This window comes from Embiotoca jacksoni, unplaced genomic scaffold (genome assembly GCF_022577435.1).
Source record: "Embiotoca jacksoni isolate LCO1_2020_lvr unplaced genomic scaffold, fEmbJac1.0.p SCAF_16, whole genome shotgun sequence".
NCBI classification, from domain to species: domain Eukaryota; kingdom Metazoa; phylum Chordata; class Actinopteri; family Embiotocidae; genus Embiotoca; species Embiotoca jacksoni.
The window spans coordinates 13,588,028-13,600,987 of NW_027185296.1; the positions used below are offsets into that span (position 1 = coordinate 13,588,028).

The following is a 12,960-nucleotide window of genomic DNA, read 5'->3' on the forward strand; positions in this document are numbered from 1 at the left end:
AACAGAACCAGGCTCAGAGGTGGAGAACATCTGTTAACAGAACCAGAGGTGGAGAACATCTGCCTGGACCGGTTGGGGTGAGAGGAGAGCAGAGAGAGAAAAGGACAGTATAGAGATACAAGACATGAACTGTTGTCATCACAGACCAGAGACATGCAGCTCCAGAGATGTCTGCAAAAGAAAGAAGAGAAACGACACGAGCGAGGAACTGAATGGAGACAACAGAGAATAAGAAGGATTATTGTTTTCAGGATTATTATTTACCAAAGAGAAAACAGTCCCACAGGTTCATGTGAGTGTTGCACAGCAAACACACTCATCTGGCAGGAATGGAATGGAATGGAATGGGATGGGATGGATGGATGGATGGAGAGGTTGTAGCTCAGTTGGTAGAGTGGGTTGCACACTAATCGGAAGGTTGGTGGCTCAATCCCAGCTCCCCCTGTCCACATGCCTGAGCGTCCTTGAGCAAGACACTGAACCCTAAAATTGCTCCCGATGGTGTTGTAAGTCTCTTTGGATAAAAGCGTCAGCTAAATGAAATGTAATGTTAGATAGGTAGGTACTTTATTAATGCTGTCATGGGAAATTTTTTGTTACAGCAGCAGCATGTACAGGGCAAAGCAATAAATTACAGGATATAAAATAGAGGTAGTAAGGAAACATACAGTGGTGTGAAAAAGCGTTTGCCTCCTTCCTGATTTCCAATTTTTTTTGCATGTCTGTCACACTTAAATGTTTCAGATCATCAAACAAATTTAAATATTAGTCAAAGATAACAAGTAAACACAAAATGCAGTTTTTAAATGAAGGTTTTTATTATTAAGGGAGAAAAACAATCCAAACCCAGATGGCCCTGTGTGAAAAAGTGTTTCCCCCTAAACCTAATAACTGGTTGGACCACCCTTAGCAGCAACAACTGCAATCAAGCGTTTGTGATAACTTGCAACGAGTCTTTTCCAGCTGTGGATGAATGTTGGCCGACTCATCTTTACAGAGTTGTTGTAATTCAGACACATTGGAGGGTTTTCCAGCACCAACCTCCTTTTTAAGGTCATGTCACAGCATCTCATAGGATTCAGGTCAGGACTTTGACGAGGCCACTCCAAAGTCTTCATTTCGGTTTTCTTCATCCATTCAGAGGTGGACTTGCTGGTGTGTTTTGGATCATTGTCCTGCTGCAGAACCCAAGTTGGCTTCAGCTTGAGGTCACGAACAGACGGCCGGACGTTCTCCTTCAGGATGTTTTGGTAGACGGTAGAATTCATGGTTCCATTTATCACAGCAAGTCTTCCAGGTCCTGAAGCAGTAAAACAGCTCCAGACCATCACACTACCACCACCATATTTTACTGTTGGTATGATGTTCTTTTTCTGAAATGTGGTGTTACTTTTACACCAGATGTAACGGGACACACACCTTCCAAAAAGTTCAACTTTGGTCTCGTCAGTCCACAGAGTATTTTCCCAAAAGTCTCGGGGATCATCAAGATGTTTTCTGGCAAAAATGAGACGAGCCTTAATGTTGTTTTTGCTCAGCGGTGGTTTTGGTCTTGGAACTCTGCCATGCAGCCATTTCTGCCGAGTCTCTTTCTTCTGGTGGAGTCATGAACACTGACCTGAACTGAGGCAAGTGAGGCCTGCAGTTCTTTGGATGTTGTCGTGAGGTCTTTTGTGACCTCTCGGATGAGTCGTCGCTGCTCTCTCGGGGTAATTTTGGTCGGCCGGCCGCTCCTGGGAAGGTTCACCGCTGTTCCATGTTTTCTCCATTTGTGGATAATGGTTCTCACTGTGGTTCTCTGGAGTCCCAAAGCTTTAGAAATGGCTTTAGAACCTTTTCCAGACTGATAGATCTCAATTACTTTCTTTCTCATTTGTTCCTGAATTTCTTTGGATCTCAGCATGATGTCTAGCTTTTGAGGATCTTTTGGTCTACTTCACTTTGTCAGGCAGGTCCTATTGAAGTGATTTCTTGATTGAGAACAGGTGTGTCAGTAATCAGGTCTGGGTGTGGCTCGAGAAATTGAACTCAGGTGTGATAAACCACAGTTAAGTTATGTTTTAACAGGAGGGGGCAAACACTTTTTCACACAGGGCCTTGTGGGTTTGGATTGTTTTTCTCCCTTAATAATAAAAACCTTCATTTAAAAACTGCATTTTGTGTTTACTTGTGTTATCTTTGACTAATATTTAAATTTGTTTGATGATCTGAAACATTTAAGTGTGACAGACATGCAAAAAAATTGGAAATCAGGAAGGAGACAAACACTTTTTCACACCACTGTAAATGTAGAATAAATATGTGGAGGATCCATCTTGATACAAATGAAGTGATTATCCCACTTGAGTGCTTTCTTTTTGTCCGGAGGTCCTTCTTAACAGCTGACTGATATTGGTGTCAGATGTTATTTGGACGTTAACCCTTACAACCCTACGGACGCCAATTGCGTCCAAACCCCCACCCCTTCTGGTCCATGTAACAGCGCAGCGAGTCTTCATCACAGAGAGCTGCAGTGAATGTCGTATGAAACTGCACGACTTGAGCTCTCCAACAATGTGAGAGCCTCGTCTTTGTGACCAAGTGTTGCAGAGAAACTCCACTTTAAAGTTGCATCAAGTTTAATGGTCGTTCCACTCGGTATGAAGCGCTGCGTCCTTCTCAACACCCGCTACTCTCAACTCAATAATTCCTGAAGTCCAGATCGCTTCCCAACGTGCTGATTATCATCATAAACAGCAGAACTCAACCTTTCTGATGAAACCGCTCGTTTCTCTGTACGACAAACTGTTTTCAGATCATCTGGTTTTGAAATCACAGCTGACTTCTGTACCGTCTCCAACATAGAGCTGACATTACATCCCACTTTGTAGGAAACAATAATAATAATAACAATATTCGTGGTCGTACAAATATGGTTCAGATGTTTCCAGATTCAACACAATCTCCTCTACACCACTCTAAAAAGATAGTATCAGTACTTATTACTTGTACTAATGGATGGACAGACGGACAGATTTATTTAACAAATTTTAAAACATGCAACAGGCTGATCACAAATGCCTCAAATAAATGTTTTAAAAATTATGGAGGATAAAAATAGCCTCGTGGCTTATTTCCATTGTGGTTCTCTATTCCAGTACAAATGTTAAGACAAAACCAAACAAGCATCAGATATTTGTACAACTACAAGTTATTTATAAAACATTTCTTCAGATCTGATTTAAACTCCTCTCGGTTTAGTTTGAGATAGGCAGCTTCTTCCACTGACTGAATATAAAACACTATTTCTCCCAAAACATGATTTAAATATCACAGGAGCAATATTAGTTGGACTTCCTCTGGTGTTTATGGGAGTTAAGTCTCAGAAGCACTTCTAAATGTTTTGAACACGTGAGAAAAAAAACCCTCGTGTGCATTTCCTCCGCTGTTACAACGTCCTCCTCTGGGAAGTTCTGCTCTACGTGTGCATTACAGACGTGGATATAACCTGCAGCTCCGCTGCTCAGCAGAGGAGGTGATTCTAGTTTACTCTGACGCCAACAGCGACTCCAACGAATTCATCTTCCCGAGGTCCCGTCAGCTTCACTGGCTGCTGTGTTCTCTTCACACAGAAATGTTACTACTGTAAGAAGCGGATGAAGAAGGCGTCGGGCTGCTGTGTTCAGTGCTCTCATGGCCGCTGTCCCACCGCCTACCACCCGACCTGCGCCCAGGCTGCCGGAGTCCTGATGCAGCCGGATGAATGGCCCTTTGTGGTCCATGTTACCTGCTGTCGACACAAAGGCCCCACTCAGATTGAGGTGAGGAGCAGTGACGGGAAAGTTTGATACTGTTAGTATCTCCCTCCAGGATTTTGTGTTTTTTTGTGATTGGTGCGATCAAAAATGTTGGATTTTGCGCCGGATTTTCAGCAAAATTACGATGTAATTTGCGGAGTTTTAAGTGAGTTTTTTGCCTTAAATTGCGTGAATAAGAAAAAATTGCAAGTTGAGAAAGAAAAATGCAATTTTTTTTTTAACACTGCCTGATAAACATGGATATGTAAATACTTCCTTTGACAATAATCATGCTGCACATCACAGAAATAATTTAGTTACAATCTTTTTTTTAGTTATTTATGGTACATAGAAAACCAAAGAGCTAAAAGTTACCAAAAAAAAAAACTACATCAGCTGTCAAAATAAGAGCTTTAGATGCTGTTTAATTCATGTTCGTTCAACACATAGACCTGCTGGATGAAACAAACAAAGAGACGTCTCTGACAACTGGACGTGTGGAGAAAACTTATTTAACATCCAGTAATATGGACTCACTTCCTCTGATCACAAACATTTCATTAGAACATTTTATTGTGAAGGCCACATTTTCCCCGCCCACATTGGAAATATGTAAAAATGTTGTTTCCTCCGTGTCCTCCGACAGCGCAATAAAGCAGCCATGCACGAGCTGACTGTGGGACAGAAGGTCATATGCAAGCACAAGAACGGACGCTACTACCAGTGTGATGTGGTGCAGCTGTCCAAAGAGACCTTCTATGAGGTCAACTTCGATGATGGTTCCTTCAGTGATAATCTCTTCCCTGAAGACATTGTGGTAGGTTCCACTATATTAAAAAACAACCTACAGGCAGTTGAAGTCCTTACAAGGACATCAATGCTTAAATGCATTCCCAGGGCCTTAAGTGACCCGGGAACATATGACACCCTTTCTCATGCATTCAGCATTGCTTAAGTGATTTGCTTCAGCTTTCAGCTTCATAGTTTTGCATTTCTGCATTTCTACATTTTCTCAGACGTAAATTCAGCTTAGCTTTTGTAAACTCATTTTAGCATAGCATTCACACTAGCATTTTCTCCTGGAAATGCATTTTCTAGTTTAATAAGGCATTCGACATCATGGTATTCTTCCCACTGTTGTCTCTTATCAAGGTTCTGGTGTCAGAATGGCCAAAATGCTTTTTAGACTTTTTTTTTTTGTCAAATGTTTTTCTCTTAAAAAAAAAGTCCATCTGGTGGCTCCAGGTTTGTACTGTGCAGCCTGTTGGTATGAGGAAGGAGGAAAGAAAAAACAAGTCTTTAGTTTGTCCAGAATTGGAGCCACTTCAGCTGAAATATCCAAACTGAATGTAAGTTGACTGTAATTTACTGTTAATGGGATCAGTGATTACTGAGGATATCACACTGTAAGAAATCACAGCAGAAACATAAAATTGAACACATGACATGGAATTAAATGACTAAAATAAAAAACATTTCATATTTTTAAACATATCAATAGTAAAAGAATATTGGTGTGTTTGTTATTTTTAAATTACATTGTCCTAAATTTGTAAGCAATATGATTTTAATATATGGCTTAATCTGCATGGTATAAAGACCCAACTAATGTAGGAAGACTCAAAACACACCCATGCATTTAAGGCTTGAGCTTCTTATTATGTCTATTATGAGTCAATTAAGAGCTTTTAAAACAGTTTGTTTGTATTTAGCTGACATTACAGATCTCCTTCATTTACAGCTATGAGCTTCGAACAGTATGAACTGTATCCATTTAGAAGTAGGCTTTCAACCTCAGAGGACATCAGCAAGTGATTATTGTTGACCGTTGCTCAACATCAACGCATATGGAAGCCTGTTTCCACCAGCGGGATAAAAAAAACATCTTGGAAGTCATTATAATGAGAAGCTTTCTCAAAATAAGGACGTACTATCTCAAAATATTGACTTAATATCTCAAAATAAGGACGTACTATCTCAAAATAAGGACTTAATATCTCAAAATAAGGACTTCATATCTCAAAATAAGGACGTACTATCTCAAAATAATGACTTAATATCTCAAAATAAGGACTTCATATCTCAAAATAAGGACGTACTATCTCAAAATAATGACTTAATATCTCAAAATAAGGACTTCATATCTCAAAATAATTACTTCATATCTCAAAATAATTACTTCATATCTCAAAATAAGGACGTATTATCTCAAAATAAGGACGTACTATCTCAAAATAAGGACGTACTATCTCAAAATAAGGACTTCATATCTCAAAATAATTACTTCATATCTCAATAATTACTTCATATCTCAAAATAATTACTTCATATCTCAAAATAAGGACGTATTATCTCAAAATAAGGACGTACTATCTCAAAATAAGGACGTACTATCTCAAAATAAGGACTTCATATCTCAAAATAATTACTTCATATCTCAATAATTACTTCATATCTCAAAATAATTACTTCATATCTCAAAATAAGGACTTAATATCTCAAAATAATTACTTCATATCAAAACATTGACTTACTATTTCCAAAATAATGAGTTACTATCTCAAAATAAATAAATATACATACAAGAGGATGTTTCAGATGTCACTCAAGCATAAGAGTTAACACTGACATGTAAATTTAAGTTCTGGAAACATGAATATTTGTCCTTTGAAACGTCTGTGTGCACACAATGTGTGCATTTCTTCAGTTTCCTCACAACTCTGCGATGTGTGTTTGTTGGTCAGAGCCGAGACTGTGCTCACCTCGGGCCCCCGCCCCCGGGGGAAGTGGTTCAGGTGCGGTGGACAGACGGCCTGGTGTACGGGGCCAAATTTGTGGCAGCTCATATCACTCAAATGTACCTGGTAAGAATATTTCTTTGTGTTTGTTTTGTATTAAAAGAGGAAAAAGAAGAACAGATGAGCGAATTGTGACTTAAAGAATGCAGAAAGAATTTCTGGAATGTATATTCTGTTTTTATCTCTTACTTTGTATTGTGTAAGGTAAACAGCAGAAATACTCCACCAGGAACATGCACTCATTTGACTGATTACAACCTGGTTGTGTTTTTGCCAGAGTGTAGATGTCTGTCTGAACATTGTGTTGCCTAGACTGACACTTTAAGACCAGGACTGAGCAAGCAGTCCCTCTGAATTAGAAGAAAACCTGAAACTGAAATTCAATTCAATTCACTTTTATTTATGTCGCGCCAAATCACGACACGGGTTATTTCATGGTACTTAACACAGTAAAGTCTTTACAGCAGAACTTTACAATATTATACAGAGAAACCCAGGGCACTGTGTCACTGAAGGACATAAAATAGGAATTCAAAATCTTACTCATCTTACACTTAAACCCGCAGGTCAGGGAATATCAGAGAATTTAAAAAGCTCATTTCCAGACAGGGACAGTCAGGAGATTTGAACATTTTTTTGGGCCAAGTCGTGGAATATCAGCCAATTTTTTTTTTTATGATTAAATTTAAGTTGCCATTTATCAAAATATAATATTTTTCCATGTAGTCTTTTTTAATCACATTATCGTCTTTCTGTTCGTTCAGTAAAGATGTGTCTTCTCAGGAAGGCAAACATGCAGGAAAATGTAGATTTGAAGAGCTTTGGCTAAAAAAGAATGAGTTCATAGACTCGGTGATAAAAATAGACGACATGTAAAGTCTGTAAAACGACTATAAATCTATCAAATATGGTAGAGAGACCCCTTCGCAGCCACGGCAACTGTAAGAAACATGTTGGCTTCTTACTGTTCACATTCGAAAATATTTGAATTTTTGAAAAAGGTTTTTGCGCAGGGTCAGTTTGTGTGTTTTTAAAGGTTTACAGGTCTAGTTGTGTGTGATCATGATCATGCAGAAGGTTTAAACAGTAAAATGTTTTGTAATGAAAACGCCTGTAAGCATGGAAATAGATGTGAATAACATAAAGTGTCTGTCTCTTGTCTGCTCAGCATGTTTTTCTGTTCATTATCGGTCGTGGAGTTTCAGCTTTTCAGTCAGTGAATTTAACATTTGACTTGGAGTGTGAACCCTGAATAATAAACTGACCAAAACACTCAAACTGTTTTCCAAACTGCTTAGTGTTTGTGTGTTTATTGTGTTGTTTGCTGCGTGTCTGGACTGCAGGTGGAGTTTGAGGACGGCTCACAGCTGACAGCCAAGAGAGACGACGTCTACGCTCTGGATGAAGAACTACCCAAGAGGGTCAAATCCAGACTGGTACGTCCAGGACACACTCACATGTTCTGTCTGATAATTTAACAAACTTCATATCTGTCAGAGCAAACAGAAGCAGTGAGAGATGAAGTCTGTGTTGTTGTTATTTTTGTTGTTGTCTCTGCAGTCTAAAGCGTCTGACATGAGGTTTGATGGGATCTTTGAGGAGAAGGAAATCATCCAGGACTCAAAGAGGCAGCGAGTGATCAACTCCCGGTACAGGGGCGACTACATCGAGCCTGTGATCTACAGAGCCATCATGGAGTAACCCTCCCTCCCACCTGTCTGCCACCCCCCCCCGCCCACACACACACACACACACACACACACACTCTCACACACTCTCACACACACACACACACACACACACACACACACACACACACACACACACACACACACACACACACACCACCAGCACCGACTGAACTCACTGTACCTGAACTCCACAGGTAGCTGCAGAGAGAGTGTAGCTCATTCAGGATTCTGGAGACGCCTCTCACGTCTCCTTCATCCGTCTTCGTTCAGTCTGTTTGGAAACTGCAGTATTTTTTTTTTTATTTAACGCCACAGCTGGATGACTTCCAACCGAAGCAGCACAGCAAAGAAGGAAGCAAAAGAAAGACAGTATTTTCAGTAACGTAGCATTTTGAATTTGGGTACTGATAAACAAGAAATATGAAGAAGAAGGTGTTAAACTTTAATCTGCAGGGATGTGAAATGAATCTCTGATAAACATTTCAATTCAATCTGCCACGGGAGTGTTCAGCTCAGTTTGAGGGACTCCATCAGCTTCCATTGTGTTCCTGTGTGTGTGATACCGAGCCTGGTAGGGAGGGAGAGGAAACATCTGGATTCATTCAATTCTAATTAACAGCAAGTTCCTCTTAACTGACAGACATAAATGAGGACATTGCCGGTATGATTACTTCATAACTACCCTACGTTATGTGCTGAAAAACTCAAACATGTCTTGAGCTGCAGCTAGCGGTTATTGTTATTATTAATCCTTTAATTTATGGCATCGGGGAAAAAAGGGAAATATGCTGGTTAGAATCTCCCGGAGCTGAGATTGACGTATTTAAGATGAGTTTCTATTCAGTTTATGAAAAATAATATAAGACAGAAAAAAGCTCCATTCAGTAGATATTCAGCATTTTATTCCAAAAATGAAAAAAAAAAAAAAAGGATTCGTATTGATTTTCTGTCGGTTGACATGAGTTACAGACTCCTTATTTCAGCTGTAGAGATGTTCCTCCAGGTTCCTCCAGGTTCCTCCAGGTTCCTGCCAGGCTGCGTGTTCTGATGAGGCACAGCGAGACTCAATGTGAACATGAAGCAGCATCACAGAACAAACTGTCCAGTGATGAAGTGCAGCAACATCTCCAACACACAGATCTGTAACATCCTCAGTTCATCTTTATCCAAGAGAATCAACCAGCCTGAAAACATTCAGTGTTTTCTGAACCGTTCCCGTCTGGATGAAATACGTTCATCGGCTGCATCATACAAAACATTTGTAACCCGTTTCCCAAGATGCATCAGCAACAACCTTCAGAGAAACTGCCCCTTGCTCTTTCCACTGGGAATCTCCATCTTAACACATTGAAAACATGTTTTCTTTCCAACGCGTTTTAATAGCACACATCATGAGCTGATGAAGCAGGTGTTCATCATTATTATGTAAGGAGATTATTTCAAAACACAAGTTTTTCTAGAATTCAGCTATAATACCTGCATCTCTTTACAAAATCCAAACTGTTTTGATACTTTTTTTTTTAAATGTTTTTGATTTTTTTTTTTGAAGACTTTTGCAAATTTGTGGCCTTTTTTGTAAAAAATTAAGTTTTCAACTGTTGTACAAACAGAAGCAGCTGTAGAAAAAAACTTTGAACTACATAAACATGTCAGTAGTGGTAATTAGGAAAAGTGAACCAGATTAGAAATCTGTGGAGATATTCGCTGACATGTAGTATTTTTCTATCGACAGTAAAGAACACAGGAACTCTGCGAACAGCGTTCGATATTAACGAGAGAATCGGTTCTGCGTGGAAATCTTTCGAGGTCAACTCCAGAGCTTTCCTCGGTGCTTTCGGCTGCGGTTCGGAGCTCTGAAGAAACTCTAGCTTTTCTTTAACACCGTTTTGTTGTTTTAAAAACCTCCCAATGACTCCAGCGTGTCCAGAAACTTCCACAACGGGTTTCCCAGCATTCCCATCGACACGATTGAGACAGAATTACTGACGTGGATGAGGTGTTTGTCATCGGGAGCGCTGATGAGGCCTCTTTCACTCCAGCTGTTGACTGCATTCCTTCACACCTCCCTAAGTAGAACTGAGTAGAGCTTTGACACGTTTATTTATGAGGATGCTCTGATAAAGTCACCTCTGCATTACATGATGAGTCAGCAGTGGACAATGGATGGTCTATTTTTTCTACAGTATAGAGCAATTTTAAAGACTCCTCTCAGATGTTAGTGCGCTCCGTTGCTTCCTCGGTCTCCTACTGAAACGCGTGCATCGCACTTTTGTTTGGCTCCAGTTTGCGAGGACATTTGAACAGTTGTGTGCCGCCATCAATCATTTGTCCAAGAATGTTGAAGAATGTTAATTGTACATTTATAAAAACTGTCTTCTGGACTGTGTGCTCCCACCTCCACCTCCACCTCCACCCCCGGCCACGCTCTTCGATCACACTCGTTCCCGGGACACGGTGGCCTTCACATGCTGTCATCTGCCTGTGGACTTGTTCTGGTGTGAGACAGCAGACTGACGAAGGCCTGAAGTTAGTTGCTGACTTGGCTTTCATCGGTCCAGAGAATCATTTTATTGAAAAACTATCAACAGAGTTTTACATGGAGGGGATTTTCTATTTGATTTGATTGTGTTGTTTTTGTAAAAAAAAATTCTATTCTGTGTATTTTCACAGAGGTCTGTGAAGTCCAAATGTCATTTAGTCTACTTGAGGATTACCTGTCGACCCGGGAGAGAAGCCGTCTGTTCTTGTCGTCTCCTCCTGAAGAGAAATAAAAGAACTTCTAGATTATCATTTGAGCATTTTGTAAAATTCATGTGTTTGTTATAGTAAAGAAATGTGCTTCAGCACTATTTGTCTGTCTTCATTCCATATTTCTCATCAATATTTCTTTGTTGTTACAAAGGGTTTAGAAGTAAGTCACAAAACAATATTAAAAACCAGCTGGTCCAAAAAAAAATATTTCTTGCTAATTGTTAATAAACACCTTTTAGATCTGCAGAGCTGTGGGTTGGTCACTACCAAGAAGAGATGTCTGCAATGTCAAATATTTGCAGGGACTGAAACTCGTGTTGTGCTGAGCTTTTACGGAGCTGGTAAAGTTGCGTGTTTACTAAAGAACATAACTCAATAAAGATATTTGGAAATTATTGGAAGGGCTATTATAAGTGCAACACCTTCAACCCTTCAGTCAGGAGTGAAATCTGAATAAAATATGATATTTCATTTCATGCTTGGCCATTCAGAGCAGAAACGTACTGCATGTACAACCCCATTTCCAGAAAGTTTGGGACGCTGTGTAGAATAAGAACAATGCAATGATTTGCATATCATATAAACTAATATTAATTTGATTGTTTTATGAAAAATATATGCTCATTTTGAATTTGATGGCAGCAACACATTTCATAGAAAGTTGGGACGGTGCCACTGTGTTGCATCACTTTTTACAACACTGTTTGACAACTGAGGAGACTAGTTTCTGGAGTTTTAAAAGTGAAATGTTGTCCCACTTTTACCTGATACAGAACTTCAGCTGCTCAACAATTTAAAGTCTCCTGTGTTGGATTCTTTGTTTCATAAATATTTCAATGATTGACAGGTCTGGACAGCAGGAGGCCAGTTTATCAGCGGACTCTTCTACTAGAGAACCATGCTGTTAGAATACGTGCAGAATGTGGTTGGACGTTGTTCTGCTGAAATAAACAAGACCTTCCCTGAAAGAGACGTTGTCTGGATGGCAGCATATGTTGCTCCAAAACCTGAATATATCATTCAGCATTAATGCTTCCTTCCAGATGTTCAAGCTACCCATGCCATGTGCACTAATGTATCCTGTACCATCACAGATGCTGGCTTTAGAACTGAGCTGATAACAAGCTGGATGGTCCCTCTCCTCTTTAACCTGGAGGATGCAGCGTCCATGATTTCCAAACAGAATCTCAGATTGTGATCCATCAGACCTCAGGACAGTTTTCCACTTCACCTCAGTCCATCTTCAATGATCTCGGTCCAGAGAAGGCGGCGGTGTTTCTGGATCATGTTTCTATCTGGTTTCTTCTTTGGAGAGTTTTAACATCATTTGTGGACGCAGCGATGAACTGTGTTCACAGACGATGGTTTCCACAAGTGTTCCTGAGCCCATGCAGTGATTTCCACTCCAGACTAGTGTCTGTTTTTAATGCAGTGCTGCCTGAGGGCCCGAAGATCACCACCATCCAATATTGGTTTCCAGCCTTGTCCCTTGTGTTCAGAGATTTCTCCAGATTCTCTGAATCTTTTAATGATATTATGAACCGTAAACAATGAAATCCACCAATTCTTTGTAGTTTTACGTTGAGGAACATGATTCTTAGATTGTTGAACTATTTTCCAACACAGTCTTTCAGAGTGGTGAACCTCTCCCCATCTTCACTGCTGAGAGACTCCGCCTCTCTGAAATCATCTTTTATACCCGATCATGTTCCTGATCACGGCTGATTACTCAGTGAGTCGTATTGATCTGTAACTTTAAGACCAGAGTTTGACAACTATTGGTTGATGGTATCAATAGAGAAATTGTTTGTTGTTTCGAGTACTTGTTTGTTTGTTGTGTGAACTTGTTTGAATGTGTGGTGTGTCATTAAAGGGCACAAATGATTGAGTAAACAGAGTGGTGTACGGAATATAAAATAGGTTTACAGACTCAACATGAATGTA

General features: G+C 39.8%; 1 protein-coding gene across 10 annotated transcripts in view; it reads left to right on the forward strand.

Annotated features, from left to right (window-relative positions):
- Positions 1 to 11,114, forward strand: part of kdm4aa (lysine (K)-specific demethylase 4A, genome duplicate a) — a 36,306-nt gene extending 25,192 nt beyond the window's left edge. For all 10 annotated transcript variants that reach the window (XM_069151011.1, XM_069151012.1, XM_069151013.1 and 7 more), the window contains 5 exons: positions 3,612 to 3,800; positions 4,423 to 4,593; positions 6,521 to 6,640; positions 7,918 to 8,010; positions 8,135 to 11,114. In XM_069151011.1, the coding sequence (XP_069007112.1) occupies positions 3,612 to 3,800; positions 4,423 to 4,593; positions 6,521 to 6,640; positions 7,918 to 8,010; positions 8,135 to 8,275 (714 nt within the window). In that variant the 3' untranslated portion in view covers positions 8,276 to 11,114. The remainder of the gene's footprint in view (positions 1 to 3,611; positions 3,801 to 4,422; positions 4,594 to 6,520; positions 6,641 to 7,917; positions 8,011 to 8,134) is intronic.
- Positions 11,115 to 12,960: the final 1,846 nt, after the last annotated feature.